Below are 23,284 nucleotides of genomic sequence, written 5' to 3'. Positions count from 1 at the left end.
GCAGTGATTGGGTTACAGTGCCCCCCTTTTGCACAACTGATAAAACACATTGCATGGCCACAGTGAGCGCAGGATTCCCAGAACAGTGGGCTGGGCCTTTTACACAGCAGACTGACCTTCCTTTCCTTGCTCTATATGCAGATGAGCTGCGCAATCTGCCCAATCACAGCCCGCTGTGGGCGTGGCGACCCAGTCACATAGCGGATTGCAGAGAAATAAGGGAAAAGTTTAGCAGCAGAGAGAGAAGTTTGCAGCAATGTCCTCACTGAGCCCTCTGCCAAATCCCTATAGGAAGGAAAGATAGGGGGGCAGGAAGAAGGGAAGGAGAGGAGGAAGAGGGTGAAGAAGGAGCAGGAGGTAGAAAAAGAGAAAAGACTGCTTGAGAGGAGGGGGCCGGGTTTCTTTCTTGTAACTGGGGGGCAAGATGAGCCTGCTGTCAGCTATAGATACCACTGCTTCTGTATACCAGCCTGCCCAGCTTCTCAATTGGGTCTACCTATCCCTGCAAGACACACACCAAGCAACTGCCTTTGATGCCTTCAGACCAGAATCCAGTACTGCCTCCCACCCCGACCTCAGCAACTACTCCAAGAGCCCCCCAGACCTGAACTCCTCCATCCACTCCAGCTATCTCAGCAGCTTCCTGCAGCTCCAAAGGACTGAGGTGTGTCCCTCACTTCCCCAAATCCCCCTCTCCCTTCTGTCTGTCACTGCTCTCCTGCTACAGTCTTCTTTTACATGGATCTCTGAAGCATGAAAGTGTTTTATTCTCTGCAATTTCAAATGCACATTGTGTGTGATCTATGCTACAACTGCTCATATAGGTGATGTGCATAAACATGTTGTATAGTATATTATTAGTTGCACCTTGCTCCTTTTCTTAGTGGTCACATCAAATTATTTATTTAACAGTGTTCACTGGCTCTATCTAGGCAGTGATGCCCCCCAAAGTCGTGTCATACACTTGGGCAGTCACTGAGAGCCCCTCTGCTGAGGTCAGGTACACAGTAGTACTTTGAATTGTTGCTTGGAACTCCTTGTCATTTACTATGACAGTAGCCAATGTGATGACTTTTATTTCATATGCTGTGTTACACTGCCTTAGGCCAACATTTTGGTGGTCCAGCAAGTGTTTATGTGTCTGGTCACAAATTGTTTAAAAAGAACAAAAAATATTTTCTGCCTTGCTAGCAAGTTTTATTTAAGGGCATCTGGCATTGCTCTGTGCAGAAAATTCCTTTATTTGCTTTAGATCTGCCTGAGTCCAGGGAAGTGTAAGGATAATATTGTTGACAGTGTGATTAACCCAGTCAGTGCCAAAGTACTTGGCTGGACAGACCATTGCCCTGACAGCTGCTATTGTAGACAAGTGGTTACACAAATTTCCCTTTGAGTGATCCCAGACTGTAACATCTATCCAGAACTGTAACAATAAGAAGGAAAAAAAAGTGGAGGAAAAAATAAATAAATGATAAGCTGCATAAAAAATAATAACCATTTCAGGATTTTTAAACCAATTATTATATATTAGGCGCAAAAAACACAAACAGTTAATAATAGATTAATAAATGAGCTCTTAAAAATTTATAAATTGATAAATAAGTAATTGCTGCTCCCAAAAGGTGATCAGGAATATCACCTAAAGACACTAGTAAAATAATTAATAATGAGAGCGCAAATACATTAAAAATGCAATAGTAGATTTAATTCACACATAAAATGGTATATAAAAATAGGTTGCATAGATCTTATGTAGAGCAATTGCTCTACGCAAGATCTATGCAATCTATCTATTTTTATATATCATTTTATGTGTGAATTAAATATATTATTGCATTTTTAATGTATTTGCGCTCTCATTATTAATTATTTCAGGATTTTTGTTTTCTCTGCAAACGTCAAAGTATTCCTGGAAAAAAAATCCTTTGGGCCAATTTCTAAAACAAAAACGTTAATCCCCAAAAAATCACAGGGAATAAAAAATGTAGGACAGCAGTCAGCCATTTCTAATAGGCCAGTTTCTTCTACAGCTGCTATATGTATAACACACTTTAGTCAGACTATAGTAGCAGTGAATTTATATTGTATACCAAATGATCAGTCCTCTGCTTTACTTCTCTGTAGATCTATTGCTTTTTAGAATGTATTTCCCGTTTTGTCATATAAAAGAAAAGTTGGTTAAACTTACAAACACATACTATATATACATACATATACTGTACCTACACACAGAGAGATACATAGTAACGTCATTTTTTGTAATTGAGACATATAAGAAATTAACATTGCTGTACAGAAATATAAATCCCTGCTTTACTCAGTTCACAGAATCTAGCTGGCTTTTTGACTAATTCCAATGAAACTTCATGTATGGAAAAGGTTACCCTTTTTTCGCCGTACAGTAAGTGACATTGATAAGCAGAACAGCTGCTTCTCCCATCACATACAGAGTACTGTACATTTGAGGTAACAAATGACTGCACTAAACATTGTTTCTAAGATGAGAAAAAGATGTTCTGCATGGAAATAAGATGTACGTATAACTCATTCATATGCTTCATCAAGCAAGCACTGTGCCTAAATGATACATCTTGTCATCTTATGTCAATTGAGAGTTCTATGTTTATTTGCCCAAGTACAGGTTGTGATTAAAGGTTAAAAGCAGCACTACCACCTTAAAAAAAACAAAAAACATTACTAATGTGCTCCTTCCTCCTACTGAAGACCTAGGGGCTGCTGCGAGCAGCCATTTTTTCTGGGCTCTTCAGAACCACCAAATCAATGCTATTTGGCAATCACAAGCTAAAGCCTTCCCCCAAACTTTCAATTACAGCTGTCAGAGGAATGGCGGTACCCCAGAGCTTTAAACGAGAAAAATAAAGTATCTTCAATTTCTATAAGTGTAAATAGCATTAAGGGGCCTACACACGGTGCCATTCGGCCTATGTGGCCGATTTGCACTATGCGATTTCCCTTGAACTCTCTGGAGCCCAGAACCACCGATATTGACTATACACGGTGTAATTTTGACTATGGTCAGTTTTGACTATACTATGTACTAGATTGTACACATTCTAGTCAAAATTGGCCTGCCTGCACAGTCTGTTTTTTCTTGCGACATCGAACCCACAGGAGTGCGCATCAGCAACACAAGGTGTTTACACACATGCACTATGTTTTCCAATATATGGACTATATAGTCCTTATCGGTAGTGATATTGCACCGTGTATATACGGCTTTAAAGTTTTGAGTAAAAAATTGTGCAAATTTGAAAAAGGAGTGTTATAAAATTTTTACTAGCAGGCCTGTAAAATGAGACTTGATTTATATTGTGACTAGTGTGTTGTGATTGTGTGGCAACGAAATAGTTGAGTATCATTGCTTTTTTCTTTTCACCCTCTACATCAGGGATGGGGAACCTTCGGTCCTCCAGCTGTTGTTAAACTACACATACCAGCATGCCTTGCTACAGTTTTTCTATTTGGCCATGCTAAAACTGTTGCAGGGCATGTTGGGATATGTAGTTCAACAACAGCTGGAGGACCGAAGGTTCCCTATCCCTGCTCTACATGATGCAAGCTAAAGTGAGCCATGATATGGTCACAGTTTGCCGTCATTTTATGTATTCAGATGCCGCTCCGGCAGCACATCACTTTTAATTGAATCAGACCCATTGTGTCTCCTATTTAATCTTCAACTATTATACCATATACTGTTCTGAAAGTACACACAGTGGGCCTAATTCATTAAGAATCGCAAAAACAACACTTACTGCATTTTGCCAATGTTCGGGGACTGCGCACGTGCAGAATGAGTCCTGCAATCTCTAAAATGCTAATGCATCTGCCTGTGAGATGCAGTTTCTTTGGTCCCGCAAGCCACATTGCGACGGTAACTCAGACTGCTGTCGCAAATTTACATTGCGACCTATGATTGCGATGAATCATCCGAGATACGAACGCATCACAAATGCAGGGAGGAGGTGATATTTGCATTTGCAATCCTTAATGAATCGGGCCCAGTGTCGGACTGGCTCATAAAGGGCCTACAAGGAGCATGCAGTGCCCATGCTTGAAGGAGGAGGTGGGATCCTCAGGTAGGAGGGTCCACTGTTTCCCCAGTATCCCTGTGGGCCACTCAACTCTGCCCTAGCAGCAGGGTGTAGTATTGGTTGCCGGTGGCCGGGCTCCCGGCGACCAGCATACCGGCATACCGACAGCGTGGCGAGTGCAAATGAGCCCCTTGCGGATTCGCTACGCTCGCCACGCTATTTATTCTCTCTCCAGGGGGGTCGTGGACCCCCAAGAGGGAGATAAAGTATCTGTATGCCGGCTGTCGGGATTCCGGCGCCGGTATATTGTGCGCCAGGATCCCGACAGCCGGCAAACTGAAGACCACCCCTAGCAGCATACTGGATAGTTCATCTAACCGAACTACTAGAAGCAAATGCAATAACTTTTGTGGACTAACGTACTGGCAGGTATTTTAAGCTTACGTTTTTCTGTAATAAATATGTATAATTTCCAAGCAAATATTCATCAGTTATACAGAACCTATACATCATTTCATCTTTAAACTCTCCTACTCGTATATTAAGATAATGGGGGTAATTCTGAGTTGATCGCAGCAGGAATTTTGTTAGCAGTTGGGCAAAACCATGTGCACTGCAGGGGAGGCAGATATAACATGTGCAGAGAGAGTTAGATTTGGGTGGGTTAATTTGTTTCTGTGCAGGGTAAATACTGGCTGCTTTATTTTTACACTGCAATTTAGATTGCAGACTGAACACACCACACCCAAATCTAACTCTCTTTGCACATATTAAATCTGCCTCCCCTGCAGTGCACATGGTTTTGCCCAACTGCTAGCAAAGTTCCTGCTGCGATCAACTCAGAATTACCCCCAATATACACTAGTTCAGTGGTTCCTCAAACTTTTAAAATCACGGCACCCTAGAGCATCACACATTTTTTCATGTCACTCCTAAAACAAAAGTTTCTTATTGAGAAATTTAGAAGAACAATATTAAATTAAGTAAATTATGTTTCTATGTCATTCTTAGGTCAGTTACGTGGTGAGGGACAGGATGTGCTTCTGTTTGCCCACATATTTTATGACTGGCAGCCACAAGCACTGTTTTTGCCTTTTACATTGACCATAAATAATTTGAAGTGGTCCTAGACCATCAACTCAGGGCACCCCTGTAAGTGCCTCATGGCACCCCAGGGTGCCACAGCACACAGTTTAAGAACCACTGCACTAGTTGTAAAAAAAAGTTTGATCTGCTATACAGCTGTGGAAAGGTCTTCAATTTTGCACAAATAATTAAGCAGCCCAGCAAGTATTTTAGACACGTACTTGCAGAGGTTATATCCCTGCACACTGGTGTAATAGCCCCTAGTTATATCCACAGCTAATGCAAGTGTGCAGTCTCGTATTTAGACATATATGCATATTGGCATGCTTTAATCAAACAGTGGTACTTGCTGCTACTCAAAGACTGTTACATTAATTATCTGTTAGGCAATTGGGGTTCAGTTTGTTTCTATCGCCACGGTCAGTAGCGAAGCGGCACCCACTGCATTCTGAGCTGGTTCTAATGAAAAACTATCTAAACAAAAGTGAATAGAGCATACACATTGATAACTCCTCTTTAACACAAAACATGATGCTGGCCGAATACAAATCACCCTTAACAGTTAAACTATTCAGTATTCCTAGTGTGCTAGAGAGTGGGGAGTGCTCAGAGCAGCCGCTGGTAATGATACAGAGGGGGGGATGGTTGGCATTTTATGTGCTAAGGGACTTTTGTACATGGTTTAATGTGGTCTGAACATATAAAACTCATTCCTCCCACTTTTAACGCCTTCAATACTAGAGGTATTGCAGCTTGTTAGGCAGGCTGACTAGTGCTTATAGGTATCTGAGAAACTGTGCTAATGGACTGAACATGAAGTAACTAAACGTGTTTCTCCATATATAACTGTACATGTGGTTAGGAGGTGTTCATCCTATGTCTGTACTTAGGCTTGCATTTCTTTTTGGCCCAGTATTCATTAATGTTACAGACTGTAAAGTTTTAAGGGTCCCTTACTAATGTCCTATCTGAGTGTAAGTAGTGTTTACAGAATGGTGTTAATTGATTAAATTACGGGACTAAAGGGAAAGCATAGATTATCATCATAGTGTATAATTTGGGAGTGTGCATATGATAGGAATTATTATAATTAAGACTAGTTACAAGGAGACTTGTTGATTTTATTTCTAGCCAGAGATACTGCATAGTCTGAGACAATTTTCATCTCATGTGTAAACCAGTTTACAAACGAGACTTTGGCTTTATGTATTGTGTACAGATAAACTGCAGTTGCACTAGGGGATTTGGGACACAATAAGCAACAGGATAGCACCCCCCTAACAAGGGAAGACAATCACGTGGCCGCCTGTTTGGATCCTAGCAGTCACAATGCCGACACCGAAATCCCAACAGGTGGTGAAATACCGCCACAGGCTTTACTCCCTCTGTGAGTGTCCACGACACCCATAGAGGAAGAATATAACCTGCGGCGAGCGCAGCAAACCACTGTGCCCGCAAAGGGCTTTCTAGCACTCGCCCCGCTGCCGGCATACTGGCGGCCGGGATGTCGCTGTCGGTATCTTGACAGCCAGCATCTCGGCCGCCGGCAAACTATCTATTACCTAACAAGACCCTCTCTCAGGTTTTGGCCAAAGCTATAAAAACCAAATTGTGCACATTCAGTACCTGCAAGATGTACCAAAGCAGTTGAGGATAACTTAGTTGACCCGATGAACTTATGCTCCACGGCTAATGGTGCATACACACTAGACCGCGCTCTAAGAGCGATGTTGTGTAGTGTTTTCCCCTCCAGGGCCGGGCGGTCGATGGCCGGCCGTACACATTGAGGGATATGACGTTCATAACGCTTAGTGACGTCATGCCGCCACCGAGCCATGCAGGCAGCTCTTGGACGACAGTCCAGACTGAGCATGCATGCACGGCCAACAGCGAGGGTTGTTAACGACCCGCAGGGCTGCGCATTGGCAGTCGTTGCCGGCATACACACTTGCCGAGATAGTGAACGACGTCGCTCAGGAAGGGTTAAAATGTGCGACGTCATTCATTTTTCAGTAAGTGTGTATGCACCTTAAGAGACATGCTCATGACTTTAGTCAGAGAATCTACTTCTTTGTCCCCAGTACACTTTAAATTTAATTTCATAGTTGAGACTATAAAATGAACAAAATAGTGACACAGTCTTTTTTAACTTAAGAGCATCAATGGGTATTCTAGGCACTTGGGTACTAGAGGAAACCATGCCCCTAACCAGAACTAAAGGGTCATGTATGCCATGTCTAACCTACCATCACTGTGTAAATAACAACTGGACTGTAATAATCCATGCTGAGGGATGGGAACCAGTGGCGTAACTAGAAGTTTTTCTCCCCCAAGCCAAAAAATTCTTCGGCGCCCCCCCCCCCCCCCCCAATCCCCCATCCCCCATAATTGGCACCATGAAAGGGTGTGTGGCTTCGTTGGAATGGGCGTGGTTTTGCATAAAGGGGCGTGGTATTGCAGGAAAAGACTTCCTTATACCCCAGTTTTGCAACCTGCACGCCCAGACGTTAGCCACCACTGGAAAGAAAAATAATCCTGATTCATGCCCCTTACATTATTTGTCATTTTTCCTCCTTATAGTAATGCCCAGTATACATTATGCCACATACTGCAATGGCCCTTAGACATTATTCCACGCACAATAATGCCCCCGACACATTATGCCACACACCGTAATGCCTGTGACACATTATGCCACACACCGTAATGCCTGTGACACATTATGCCACACACTGTAATGCCTGTGACACATTATGCCACACACCGTAATGCCTGTGACACATGACGACAGGAATCGCAAAGCCCATTATACATTATGCTACACACTGCAATGCCCCTGATACATTATAGCACATACAATGTCTGTGACACATTATGCCACACACCGTAATGCCTGTGACACATTATGCCACACACCGTAATGCCTGTGACACATGACGACAGGAATCGCAATGCCCGTTATACATTATGCTACACACTGCAATGCCCCTGATAGATTATAGCACATACAATGCCTGTGACACATTATGACACACACTGCAATGACCCTGAGACATTATACAACATACCACAATGCCCGTGATATAGTATACAACACACAGTAATGCCCGACACATTATGACACATACCGCAATGTCCGTGATACATTATGCCACACACTGCAATGACCCTGAGACATTATACCACATATCACCATGCCCGTGATATAGTATACCATACACCATAATACCTGTGACACATACCGCAATGCCCGTTATACATTATGCCACACTGCAATGCCCCTGAGACATTATACCACATACCACAATGCACGTGATATAGTATGCCACACACCGTAATGCCTGTGACACATTATGACACACACCGCAATGTCCGTGATACATTATGCCACACACCGTAATGCCCATTACACATTAAGTCCTACAGTAAGGCTTCTAATTACTTTTAAATTACCTGCTCGTTGCCAGGGGTTTCATGCTCTTGGTTCCATGCACGGTGCTAGGGGTTTTCATGCTCAGGGTGTCATGCTCGTTGCCAGGTGTTTCATGCACTGGGTGTCATGCTCGTTGCCAGGAGTTTCATGCACTGGGCGTCATGCTCGTTGCTAGGGGGTAGTGCTTGTTGCTAGGGCTGTGCTCCCAGTGCCACATATGTCCCCAGTGCCACATATTCCCCCACGCTGCCAGGTACTCACATGCCCCCAGTGCCAAATATAGCCCCCCCTCCCCCAGTGCCACATATGCCCCCAGTGCCAGATATTCCCCCACAGTGCCAGGTGCTCATGTGCCCCCAGTGCCAAATATAGCCCCCCCCATGTGCCAGGTACACATGCAGTGCCATATATCCCCCTCAGTACCCCCCCCAGTACCATATATGCCCCCACACTTCCCCCCCAGTGCCATATATACCCCCTCAGTGCCCCCCCAGTGCCATATATGCCCCCTCAGTGCCCCTGTGCCATACATGCCCCCTCAGTGCCCCCTGTGCCATACATGCCCCCTCAGTGCCATACATGCCCCCTCAGTGCCATATATGCCCTCAGTGCCATATATGCCCCCTGTGCCATACATGCCCCCTCAGCGCCATATATGCCCCCTCAGTGTCCCCTGTGCCATACATGCCCCCTCAGTGCCATATATGCCCCCTGTGCCATACATGCCCCCTCAGTGCCATATATGCCCTCAGTGCCATATATGCCCCCTGTGCCATACATGCCCCCTCAGTGCCATACATGTCCCCCCCCTCGCTGCTGTGAAGGAGGGACAAGGAGGGCACAGCGCGCGCCTCTCTCATGTCCCTCCTGCATCTCCGTCTCTCTCTCTGGTCTAATAAAGGAAGTGCCGGTTCGTGAGCCAATCAGAGCTCACGAACGGCACTTCCATTATTAGACCAGATGGACGGAGACGCAGGATGGACACTGGAGAGGCGCGCGCGGCGCGCTGTGTCCTCTGTGTCCCGTTACAGCAGGGAGGGAGAGGAGACAGCAGATTGACATGCGGACGCTCGTCCGCATGTCAATCTGCTCTAAATCAGTGGCGGCGCCCCCGCAGCCCCTCGCCCCCAAGCCACCGCGAGGGCTGCGGGGGCAGTAGTTACGCCACTGATGGGAACCCTTCTTGGCCTGACCAGGACTCAGAGTTTCACCCAGCAAGTAAAATGTGCAGTTCTGCCTTTCCAAGGCACAACCATTAAGGCTTCCTTCTCTTCACTGCAACGTAGGTTGTGGCAAACTGGGTTAAAGCTCGTGAGCAGTCACATCAACACAGTCTTTGGGGGTTATTCAGAGTTGTTAGCAAACCAAAAAAGCACATCAATGGGTAAAATCACATTGCACTGCAGGTGGGGTAGATGTAACATGTGCAGAGAGATTTAAATTTGGGTGGGGTATGTTCAAACAGAAATCTAAATTGCAGTGTAAAAATAAAGCAGCCAGTGTTTATCATGCACAGAAGCAATATAACCCAGCCAAATCTAAATCTCTCTGCACGTGTTACATCTGCCCCACCTGCAGTGCACATGGTTTTGCCCAATTGCTAATTTTTTTTGTTTACGAACAACTCTGAATAACCCTCTTTGTCAGTGTATGTCCATTATCATACTTTTTTTTTTTTTATCTTATATAAGGCTCATTCCATGATGATGTTGCAAAACAAAATAAAACCTGATTTTATAAATATATCATATGGTCACGGCAATTAATGCTATGGAATGACTTATTTGATATCAAATAAAAATACCGCAATTTTCAGATAATATTTTATGTAATGATTGTAATTCCCCAAATGTTACATCAGATACAACATACAGTATTATTTAAGTCCATCTTCATTGAGCAAGGAAATTATCCTAGTTCACAAGCATGATAGCAGACACACAAACAACAAATGACTATCCTAATCCGCTTGAATTATGTGTGTGCAGACAGGTTGGAGTTATTGGTCCTTATCCAGATGTGGTTGGAGGAGGCATCCAGCAGTGCACTAATATGGTAATGCAGCAGGAGGCATTTGATATAAGTAGACGCCTCCTGCTTGCATTAGTGATCTGTGCTACATCCCAGGACACAGCATTGGATCATCTGCGACACCATCGGCCAGCTGTATGATCAACGGGGTCGTGCAAGCCGGCCGCCACATTTCCTACATAGGGGCCATGAAATTTCAGTCTTCTGATGGAGATCCTGGCTTTAGCACTCCCCCAAAATGGGCACGCCTCCATTTTGAGCAATGGCAGTCGTCCCCAAATGGCAGCAGACTGTCACTGACAGTCTGCAGCTGTAGTGTGCTGAATGACACAGTACTTGTACTGCACATGTGTAGCACATGTCCGGAGCATGCGCATAGTACCAAACATCGGTACTTTGTGCTATGTGCCGCAGATCCAAAGGGGTATGAATTATGCTCATCCTGCAGGAATGTACAGCTTGAGTGCACTTTCCATCCTTATATATGTCTGTGACACTGCTCGTCTTCCTGTCTGCATGAGTTTCTCAAAATGACAGTTTTTATTTATCAAATCTGTAACGTGTTAATCTCCTGCATTAATGGCAGAATTGGAGCATGCTCCGGTATATGGGGAACATTGCAATTGTGCTATTTATCAAGATCCCAAAAGAAAATATGGCGCTAACAAGCGCTTGCAAATGGAAAGAGGTATCAGAGTGAAGAGGGGCCCTTTCAGACACATACGGCTCTATAAGTGCACATACACAGCGTATGGTCACATATGCACAGGAACGCTACCAGGACAGTAGCTTACAGTGTAAACATTTACCCCTGCCATCAACTGTGACAGTACATCTCTTAACACTCACTGTAATAGCTGCTTATGGGAGCAGCTGCCCCAGCAGTAAGACATTGTTGATGTGGCCAGAACATTCATTCCTTTTGGCTGCAATATGTGGCTATAAGGATTGATAGTTTTTTGGGGGCCCACTGCCACTACTTATTATTTCTTGCCCCTCTGCCTTCAGGGATAATTTAATCTTGCTGTAAACCCAGCGAATTCACCCCTACCTACAGATCGGTTATAACCAGCCAGGTGAAACCTCGGGTGCTTTTTGGTTTGGACCTTGTCAGTGAAGCTGCAATGGCATATTAAAATGTCAGCCGCTACTTGTACGAAGAAGGATGGTCATTTCCATTTGTATTGCAGAGTAGTTTGCAATACACATTTTTGTATGTACTCTTAAATACAAAGCTATAGACAAAAAGTGTGTGAATATATGAAAGTTATCAAAGTTGTAATTAAATTGTAGTTGGGGAGTGTCAGGCTCATTAGATCAGTAAAAGACTAAAACAAATGTTTTTATTGTTCTACAGATATCTACAAACATTACATTATTTTCCACCTAATACCATCAAATGAAAATTTACTGTTGACTGTCATGTTATATTTCCATTGAACGAACCGTGAAACAAAAAAGTCACCTAATTCTATGTGCAGGACACAGTGCAGACCTAAGCACACGCTGTATTAGATGCATTTTGAATTTAGAGGATATCGCCATCTAATATGCAAAGAGAAAAAAGACAACTCTTTTTTATATCACAATCCCTGACGAAGCCGCCCAGGTGAAACGTACACGTCGGATACACGGCGCACGTGCACGTCACCTTTACTGCCTCTACACACGGACTCGGGGATTAGCGGTGAGCCGCATGCTGCCAGCAGCGGCTTCACATGCTGCTCTGATTGACTGTGAGCGGAGATTCACTGCTACCAGACCCGTCCTCAATATCTCGGAGTTACGGTTACTTTGGTCACTTCTGCGGCTTCTGCAGATGTGATCGGATTGGAGGGGGAGAGTCATAGACTACCAGACCTGATACCCTAATTGACAGATAGCCTCTATTACCCCGCATAAGGGAGCTATACTGTGAGAGTATATTCACAATATAACCCGGGAGCACCGTGTCAATTACATCTGAGGATATACATACCAATAATCGATTCTAGAGAATTTGCAGCAGATAAGTTAAATTATCTTTATTTTATATCTAACAGCAGTAAATAGCACATAAATTAATGGAGATCTATATCTAACTGTACAATGGAAATGGATATATACATATAGAGATCAGGGAAATATAATCTCCAATTTATAGGTGTGCTAATTGGTGACGTGCATATAAGACGCTGTTTGCAAATATGATGCAATTTTGATATTACTGCAAATATGATGCAATTTTGATATTACCATTGCATGTGTAAGTTTAATACAGTTTTTTCTAACCTATTGACCCTAATTTCTGGGAAGATTAACATTGTGCTCATTACAATTAATTATAAATCATATGAGGGCGAAATGGTTAGATACTTGGTTATTTAACACGTAATGATATCATCCGTGGATACACTCATAAGGATATATCCATATTAATTATATGATCTTTCTTCTCTTTCTGTTTCAGTGCTCTCTCATCGGCTTAACTCATTTATTGAGATACCGACAGCAGAAGCACACTTTTTTCATTTTGCATAAACGCCCAAAGGATCCTCTCATCTTTAATTCGATGTCGACAGATATGATTGAGGACAGTAGAAATCCTGGATGTTATTGCATATGAAATCTGTATTTCATAGAAATTTTCTGTACAAATCTAGTACCTGTTACTTATATCCATAACCGATATAGAAGGAATTTCCCTTCCTCCTTTTTTTGAATGTTTTCCATGGATGCCGCAGATCTAATTGCGACCGAGTGGTCATATTAAGATAGCATTTGATATTTTAAAACGTTGTTGTTATTATCATAATTATTATTATTATTTTTCAATGGGCCTATAAGAATTAAGCAATATAGGTGTTTTATACTGACTAGGGACCTCTCCCCTGCACTCTCATTAACTTTGCCCTTAATTGGGCAGGAAAAGTTAACAGCAGATACAGGTCTTGGGATTGGTGCATATGCTCCAGGTGGTTCTCTCATTGGAAATTCGATGCTTCTTAGCAGATTTCCAAAAGCTGAAACCAGGTATCTAGTCACCTTTTCTTCCCCGTCTTCCTTCTGACATTTTCTTTCTCTACTTATACAACTGTCTAATACGTTTACCTGGCTAAACACATGTACACTTGTGACTGGCTAAAAAACTCAGCCACATAATACATGTTTATTTATATGTGTATCGTGATAGCCGCTTTAATAACTTTCTATGTAATTTCGGGGACCATCAGCTGCTATATTATACAAATGACCTATGTCACATAGGATAGACGTTAACAAGTGCATATTTGAAACTTTGTTTCTGGCAGCAGGCCACAGATTAGTTTCTTTATAAGTAATCATTCGCATGAGTATAACTAAATATTTACAGATAATTTGCTACAATTATGTTACAACAATTTACATAGTCAGAAGGATGTTACAGGGAGACTTCTCTAGAGGCATAGCCAGTCACACCATAAATTGTCTCATTTGAATATATGTTATATGTCAGTATGTTAATGTGAGTCCAAGTTTTAGATTATTAGTAAGAGTGCCCCATAAAAAAGAGTTGTCTTTTTTCTCTTTGCATGTTATGTGATCTGTTCTCCACAACTTGAGGGATCACCGCCGGCCTTTCTATTTGCTAGTTTACAATTTTGTTTTTCCCATAGGAAGTGGGTATTATTTAATCACAAAATATTGTCCTTCTGCATCCCGGCTTATATATACATTGTACCTATATAAGGGTAGCTCAGTGCGCTTTTTACCCCCACAACCAATCTAGGATATCGCCATCCTCAGATTAATTTGTAGTCAGCAGGCTCCCCATTTGTGTCTAGCAGAGTGGTCAGCATTCCATGCCATGTACGCCACAGTTCACAAGCCTTTATTTCTGCCACCTCTGCCAAGGTTCCTCTCCTTGCACTGATAATATGGGGGATTTAAAAAGTGAACATCCCTACGAATCACCTCTACCTGGTTAGACAGAGCCAACACTGTGCACGTGTTACAAACAGTCACATTGCACCTCCTCTTTGCCTTTGTTATTGAAACATGAAGTGGGTTCCGTGCAGTGCTGGCGGGTTGAATACTCTTGAACCGCAGCATTACTTGTTATTTACATTGAGAAGAGAAGATATGGTTTATGGATGTTTTGTTTTTAATAGAAGTGGCGATAGTGTGCCATGCTAAGTAAGGAAAAATATTGTATCATATCATCCCATAGTCATGGCAAAGTATGGCCACCTTTTCCTGAATGTAGATGTTTTGCACTGCAATTTCAAATCTAACACCAGTTAAGTGCATTTAAACGGACGTTAAAATTAAAAGCCTTGTATCAAATCGTTATAGGTTTTATTTTTTTACATTCGTAGCATACTTGCCTACTTTTGAAAAAGCATTTCAGGGAGATTGTGAAAGTAACACCTATCAGCGCGGGGGTGTACTGCTACATCTGAGAGGCGTGTCATGAAAATAACTTACATCAAAATGTAAATGAGCCCCAAAGTTAGTAAGATCTACTTGTTGAAGAAAAGACACTGATATTTTTCAGGATTTGTTTGTGTATGGTGTTTTGCAAGAGGTTCCATATACTGTAAGTGGCCACGAGAAACCTTATTTAAAATGCATGTAGCCATAGGGATCATTGTGCCTTGTAAACCAATGCAGGGTAATGTCTGTATCTCTGATTTCTCCCCCCCCCCTTTCCAAGAATGTAACAGCTGCATAATGGGGTAGGTAAGGTGTAATCAGGGAGATTGCTGATCTATTCAGGGAGTCAGGGATATTGCTGCTATTTCAGGGAGTCTCCTGCAGAATGTGGGAGGGTAGGCAACTATGATACATAGTAGTGTATTGTTTGTTTATTAACAAAAAAATTATGCTTTTTGTTCAGTGCATCTGACATGTTTAGCAGCAATGATGTGCTTTCACATGTCAGTGGCTTGCCAAGCTAACTCCCTTGCATGTGTGAACACAGTTGGGCAGCACGGATGGTGTAATGGTTAGCATTACTGCCTCACAGCACTGAGGTCATGGTTTCAATTCCCACCATGGCCCTAACTGTGCGTAGTTTGTATATTTCCCCCATGCTTGCGTGGGGTTTCATCTTAGTACTCCGGTTTGCTCCCACAATACAAATATACTGGTAGGTTATTTGGCTCTTTACAAAAATTAATCCTAGTGTGTATGAGGTATGGTATATAGATTGTAAGCTCCACTGATGTGACTGGCCAAATATTCTCTGTAAAGCGCTGCGGAATATGTGTGCGCTATATAAATACCAGATAATAAACACATCAAACACATACAAATGCAGTGCATTTTTGCTTGTGTCTCAACATGTAATAAATGCAATGCAACTATCAGTATGTGCATATGCCATGCTATAGCTGTGTTTCAGTTCAGTCCATCACTGGCATCTCAGGCCTCATAACTGGTTATGGGGCAGGGATAGTGACAATGACAGACCAGATGACTGTGTGTGTTAAATTAAGAGTTGACCTAGCATAGGCAAAAATAGAAACAGATTAATTGATTGCAGTGCAGGCTACAAAAATACTCAGGGTTTAAAATGGGGTGGGTTCATATTTAACACTGTGGAATCTCTACTATTCAGTTTCCGATTAGTTGTGCCTTGTATTTAGGAATTTTTAAATACTCTATAGTTTTATTTTTTATTTATTTCTCTTCTGGCCTATTTAGATTTTTCAGCTCTGTGCCCATTGCGTTTAACAATGAATAATGGAAATGTTATTGTATGCGTGCAGACACTGGTTAATAATATATTTTAAGTTGTTTAATACATCAAAACACGTCTTCTGTACATCAGTGCTATAATTCTGATTTGAGTTTGAATTGATACTCAAAGAGAAAATAAACCCAGTAATGTCTTTAATTGTATTTCTGGGTATTAGTTATATATCTATTATACATAAAAGAGAATTCCAACACTTTATTTCAAATCATATCCAATAACCGACCAATCGACTTCAGACCTGTAAATTTTGGCAGAATTAGAATGCGGATTATACAATCAAAACTGCAAAATATATGGAGTCAAAACAACCTCTATTCCGGTCAGTGAGCCCATCAAAATCTAAAGGGCCAATATCAGTAAATTACCAAAACACCACACTAACAACGCTTTCAGATTTGCATACCAGGTCGTGTACACGTGTACATTGGCAAGAGACCCCTTTGAGATTGCAGCCTGACCCTGCATATTGCCGGGTTGGTGACATCACCAGTGACGTATGCAGAGGCGGCGCTTGGAGATGAGATGAACGGGTGCCAGGACCCATCGATGCCATGTTCAACCCTGGTCTCTACCTGAATTGAAATACCGGGTCAACCAAGATTATTTCCACTGGACCCTTTCAAGCCGCACAGCAACCTGTGTTCAAATGCAATAACCCAGGCTTTTGCTGGTGATCTGAAAGGAGTAAAACAGACCTCTGAGATTCCTAAAATGATCTGGCCAAATGCTGAATGTCTGGATCTAGTCCAATTTGGATTTCGATCATGCCACTTGGCTTTTGAGATTAGAGACAGAATCAAAGCGTATGTTCCCAACTTTACACTTATTTTCCTATTTTTTTTTTTTTTTTTAAATATAGCAGTTTGATCAGTACCCACCCTCCTCCTCCTTAGGCCTTAAACCCATTTGTAATTAAAAATGCAGGTTCATATGCATATGAAACCACATACTGTATCAAATGCAAATGTGTTCCACATACATTGTTTTGATTAGCATTACTTGCAGGAAGGCACTCAATGTAGGTTAAATGATTGAATGGAGCAGAGCAAAATCACAGTGTATTCAGGGCCACCTTAACAGCATTGTAGGGCAAAGTAATACGAGGCCCCTAACCATCCATTCACAGCAATAAATTCAAGAAAATATAATTTCCCCCTCCTGTGGTCCCACTCCATCTCTCCACATGCTTCCATACAGTGAATGGCTATCAGCACTTTGAGTGGTGGATAGCTTCAGCTATCCACCAATGAGCATGCTGACAGCCATACACCGTCTATCTTCAGACTGGGAGGTGAGTGTGGCAAATCTGAGTGTGTGTAGTGTAATTCACAGAGTGGCCAGGCAGCATTATCTACCTGCCTCCCAAGATGCTCTGAAGGCACTAGCCCGGAGGGGACACATGCTCCCTAGAATCATGGGGCCATGGGCAGCTGCCCAGTATGCCCATACGTTAGGATGGCCCTGAATATAGCCGAATATATGCAAAAATGTATGTGTTTATCTGGACAATGGTTTTTGCTGTCAGATTAATTTTCATGCATTTCACTAATGTTAAAATTTTTTCCATAAATGCATGTATTTAAGATCCATTGGGCATGGTGCATTATGTTCTACAGGGTTCCGGTATGAATGGTCGACCATGTTATGGTCGACAGTCATTAGGTCGACCACTATTGGTCGACATTGACATGGTCGACATATGAAAATGGTCGACACATGAAAGGTCGACATATGGAAAGGTCGACATGAGTTTTTTAACTTTTTTGGTGTCGTTTTTTGCGTAAAGTGACTGGGAACCCCAATTAGTGCACCGCGTCCTCTCACATGGCTCGCTTCGCTCGCCATGCTTCAGGCATGGTGCCTTCGCTCCGCTACCGCTTCGCTCGGCACACTTTACCATTCCAATCGTAGGCCATGTGGATCGTAAAGTATGGAAAAGTTCCCCAAAAGAAAAAAAAACAAAAAAAAAACCTCATGTCGACCTTTTCACATGTCGACCTTTAATGTGTCGACCATTTTCATGTGTCGACCATGTGTCCATGTCAATGTCGACCAATAGTGGTCGACCTAATGACTGTCGATCATAACATGGTCGACCATGTGAACGGATACCGTTCTACAGCTGTATAAGGTAGGCTGTCAACATTGCTATAGTCTTGTTTTTAGCTTTATTGCAACTTTCTGCAACATACCATATTTTTCGGACCATAAGATGCACCTGACCATAAGACGCACCTAGTTTTTAGAGTAGGAAAACTGGAAAAAAAATATTCTGAACCATTTCTGCTTTATCATCCTTGCGCTGCCTCCGTAGTTTTCACCAACCTCTAAGAGATATTTCTGTGTGATATCTCAGACTCCTACAAGGATTCTGTACAGTGCAGCCTTCTGTCAGAGCCAGCATACAGAGACACACACACATCAGATCCAGCATACACATAGACATAGACACACACACACACACACTCACACACACACACACACATACTGACAGTACCAGTGGTTCCCGGCGTTCAGGCTCTCAGCTAACGCTGCCCGCGGTGCACTCCTGAGGAGGGAGGAGGTGGGGGGGAGCGGGGGAGTCACATGACGCCGGCTCTGCTGCTGAGATGCGGGCGCTCTGCTGATGACGGCGCAGCAGCAGCATCCAGGACCCGCCGCTACCCGCCGGCCGCAGGCGCTACCCGCAAACACGTCTTATTTGCTCCATAAGACGCAAATACTTTTCCCCCCACATTTTTGGGGAGAAAAAGTGCGTCTTATGGTCCGAAAAATACGGTAGCTACACTCACAACTGATGAACAGTTGTAAAGTTACAATGTTTCTCTTCTAAATAATAAATACACATCCAAATGAAAAATAGCGTCTACAGATCATGTTACCAATTAGAATACAAAACAGTTAAGTGGATGTATAAAAATAAATCATATAAACATTATTATATATAATCTGTATATCTGTTTTAGTTACAGTTGATAAACTGCTTTAGATGGGGAATGAGATGTTAGATGTGGAATGTGTCCTGCTGTACAAATGCTGCATTAAATAGGTCATCTGCATGTAAACAAATAAAAAATAACTGTTTGGGATGAAAAATAAAAAATTCTATTTAGTAAGAGCAACATTTCTAAAAATCAACGGAAATCAAAGTTTAATTAGAAATGTCCATGTTCTTTTTGTCTGGTACAGTAGTAGGTTTCTCGCTCTGACCTGAGCATCCTTTAGGAATGTGGTTATTTCTGTGAGTCACTTGGTTGCAGTGACATTATATGGTGATATCACTTCCTCTGCTTGGCAGTCTCTGGACCAGCTTTTCCTTTTTTTTTTTTTTTATTGTTTTGCACTAATGATGTGGAGATGCAGAGCTAAAGAAGTAAATCCCCTTTAAGGCTTTTATACAGTATATTATGTACAGAACCGTAGTCTACTATACAATAAGTATACGGCCACACATAGCGGCCAAGCGAGTCCCGTTCAGCGGGACCTGTTTGGCCGCAAGGTGACTGAACATGGGCACCTATGCAGGCGCCTACACATGTACGGCAGTCCCGCTGCCGCTGGCTCCGCGGTCGGGCTGGATGACAGGACGGCAGGATTTCATGGTGAACACATACATTTCAATGTATGTGTTCACACAGTGCGGCTGTGCCGCACTGAAATCCCGTGTGTCACTGGCCGGATCCTGTTCTGCAAAACAGGATCCGTGTGCACACAAACCCATCCATCCCGGCCAAGCGGGTCCCGTTCAGCAGGACCTGCTTGGCCGCTATGTGTGGCCCAGCACGTATACTATTCTTGATCTATTAACTCTCCAAGCCCTAACCAGCAGCATCCAGGATCTATACCACTTAATGCTGACCACACACTCTGCTGTATCGGGCAATTGGCCAAATATTGCAGTGTGCGTGCTCAGAAATAGTGCTTGTAAATATGTGATTAAAGTCAACTGGAGTATTAGCTAACATGCTAGTAAATCGGGTCAGGAGATTGCTCTAATTGGCCTGTGTATGGGGTCACCTTCTGATTGAACTAACAGGTCACAGGCGCACCAGAAGTAATCCACTGTATGACCAAACTAGACATCAATGTTGTTACTCTGCGCTCAGATCAAGCCACAGCCTCCACCCTATATGTCCTGTTCTACTGATGAGAACTTCAACATAAAGACAGCCATATAGGAGTTAGGATCCATACTTTTATCTATGCTAAAAAGTGTGCTTTGTTGAATTAGAGTGCTTCAAGTTACAGTTAGCAAAGTCTAAAATTCAAAAAGGTGGGCTTTTTATTCCTGTACAGTATACAGTATACCAGGAAAGTACAGAATCCTTGTGGGATGTGGATTCACTCATATATGATGCGATTCACACCCCGCCCACTTTCTAAGTGTCTTTAGTACTCTCAGACATTCTAAGTGAGTAGGCAAGTATGCATTTAAAAAAAAAATCAAGTGTATTTTATAGATTTTTGAAAAACATTCAAACAAAGAAAGACATTGAAACAAAAAAGAACCTTGCATTTCTTGAAGAGAATCAGCAACTATAGATCTCAATCACAGGTGAACAATAATGAAAAATGCATCATACAATCCGACATTCAGAATTTAGGCAAACAGCAAGTAGCAGAGAGAATACAGAGATCATCAAAATAACACATATGTGTACAGAGAGGGTAGTTCGGCAAATGCTAGAGGCGAGGGACACACAAAAGTAACCAATACCCTACAATGGGGCTGGAGAATCGATGGAGTATCTAGATTTTACCCATAAACACCAGACCTTATCATATTTACCCAGACATTTGCGTTTAGCATACATAAAACGCCATGAGAGAGCATAGTGTTAACAAGCGCCGTCCATGCAGGAAAAGCGGGAGGGTCCCGCGCCATCCAGGTACGTGCCAAAGTAAATAGATTATTAAGATACAACTTAAGAAGACCACTGAGAGATTCCTCCAAATCCAGCCCAAATATACATATGCGAAGGGTCAGAATAGGGAACTGAATACCCCTATCACGGATACAGTTCGTCACCTCCTCCCAATAAGCAGAAACACGTAGACAGAGCCAGAAGCTAGTATCCAAAGCCTTACATTTAGGACAAGCATTGGACGGTAATCCACCTACTTAGAGTCCCATAAATTCTGTGAAGAATATAGAGCTGGATTTATTGGAATCTAGCATAGGCCGTAGCGGTTCTAGGAGAGCCGAGCATACAATCCCAGTCCTCATCATCGAGAGCACTCAGATCAGACACCCATTTATCTCTCAGTGGCCCGAAGCCAACACGCTCAGAGGCAAGTATGCATTTTTGGGTGTCAAACTTTGCAGTGCCTCACCTGTCACCAGTATATTCCAGACTTTTGACTTTAAAAATAATAGAAAAATATAAATATATCTTTGTTGTTTTATTCTAATCATTTTTATAGTCAAAACTTTGAAGTAGTATACCTGTCTATGTAAGTACAGTAAGTAACTGTGTTGTGTGTTTGTGTTGTCTGTGTGTATATGTATGTATGTATGTATGTATGTATGTATGTATGTATGTATGTGTTCTATGTGCGTGTATGTGTTCTGTGTGTTTGGGTGTACAGTATGTATATATTCTATGCAAGTGTTTCTATGGTTATGTATGTGTGTATATGTATGTATGTATGTGTTCTAATTGTATATTTATGTGTGTATGTGCTCTGTGTGTATATGTACAGTATATGTGATTTGTGTGTGTGTATGTGTTTGCATATACAGGTTGAGTATCCCATATCCAAATATTCCGAAATACGGAATATTCCGAATTACGGACTTTTTTGAGTGAGAGTGAGTTAGTGAAAACTTTGTTTTTTGATGGCTCAATGTACACAAACTATGTTTAATTCACAAAGTTATTAAAAATATTGTATTAAATGACCTTTAGGCTGTGTGTATAAGGTGTATATGGAACATAAATGAATTGTGTGAATGTAGACACTTTGTTTAATGCACAAAATTATAAAAAATATTGGCTAAAATTACCTTCAGGCTGTGTGTATAAGGTGTATATGTAACATAAATGCATTCTGTGCTTAGACTTAGGTCCCATTGCCATGATATCTCATTATGGTATGCAATTATTCCAAACTATGGAAAAATCCCATATCCAAAATACTTCTGGTCCCGAGCATTTTGGATAAGGGATACTCAACCTGTATATATTTAAGCTCTTCGTCCCTCTGCATTGTTACTTAGTGAGAGCACCAGCTGCAGCTATATTTTGGTTAAGTTGGAGTACCGAACCCTGGTTCAATATACAAATAGTATAGTTAAGGGCATTACACACGGTGAGAGATGTGTGGTGACAGATCACTCAGTATACATCTCACCCCCCGCTCAGTACAGCGCGATGTGTGCTGAGCAAGGAGGGGGGCGCTCATTTCACCCAGCGGGGGAAATGAGCGATGTGCTTGATTGTACCTACATGCAGGTCAATCTAGCACCAACCATAGCGACGCACGGGGCGACGCATCGCTATCGCTGTGGGGCATACACACTAGTCAGATTGCTTAGATTTTAAGAACGGATCTCTCCGTGTGTACCCCCCTTAAGGATGGAGGTATTGAGCTGAATAAGGGTGGAGAAGGGGGGAGGGAAAAAGCAGGCAAGGGTATTACCAAAGGTTCTGCCAAAACACGGATTAATGGGGATCCGGTCTGAAGATCGACACTGTCTAGGTCGACAATGTTTAGGTCGACAGTCACTAGGTCGACATGGTTTCAAGGTCGACATGGTTTCTAGGTCGTTAGGTCAAAAGGTCGACATGACTTTTTTACATTTTTTTCTTTTTTTGAACTTTTTCATACTTAACGATCCATGTGGACTACGATTGGAACGGTAATGTGTGCCGAGTGAAGCTGTAGCGGAGCGAGGCACCTTGTCCGAAGCATTTTGAGCGAAGCAAGCCATGCAAGGGGACACGGTGCACTAATTGG

The 23,284-nt window shown here is 42.4% G+C and overlaps 1 protein-coding gene and 1 long non-coding RNA gene across 3 annotated transcripts in view; one reads left to right on the top strand and one right to left on the bottom strand.

The window, feature by feature from the left end:
* The first annotated feature begins 203 nt into the window (after positions 1-203).
* The window catches only part of ZCCHC24 (zinc finger CCHC-type containing 24), a 220,641-nt gene continuing 197,560 nt past the window's right edge, over positions 204-23,284 (top strand). The window contains exon 1 of one of the 2 annotated variants that reach the window (XM_063958727.1): positions 204-664. In XM_063958727.1, coding sequence (XP_063814797.1) covers positions 425-664 — 240 coding nt within the window. In that variant the 5' untranslated portion in view covers positions 204-424. The remainder of the gene's footprint in view (positions 665-23,284) is intronic. The other variant, XM_063958728.1, reaches the window with a different exon arrangement.
* LOC135055085 (uncharacterized) overlaps positions 700-23,284 on the bottom strand; it is a 256,252-nt gene continuing 233,667 nt past the window's right edge. Inside the window, exon 3 of the long non-coding RNA XR_010243641.1 lies at positions 700-1,423. This is a non-coding gene — a long non-coding RNA (uncharacterized LOC135055085). The remainder of the gene's footprint in view (positions 1,424-23,284) is intronic.

The sequence above is a fragment of the Pseudophryne corroboree genome, chromosome 3, assembly GCF_028390025.1.
Source record: "Pseudophryne corroboree isolate aPseCor3 chromosome 3, aPseCor3.hap2, whole genome shotgun sequence".
Classification (NCBI taxonomy): domain Eukaryota; kingdom Metazoa; phylum Chordata; class Amphibia; order Anura; family Myobatrachidae; genus Pseudophryne; species Pseudophryne corroboree.
Note: the sequence above shows the minus strand (reverse complement) of the source record. Positions and strands in the feature narration are given on the sequence as shown.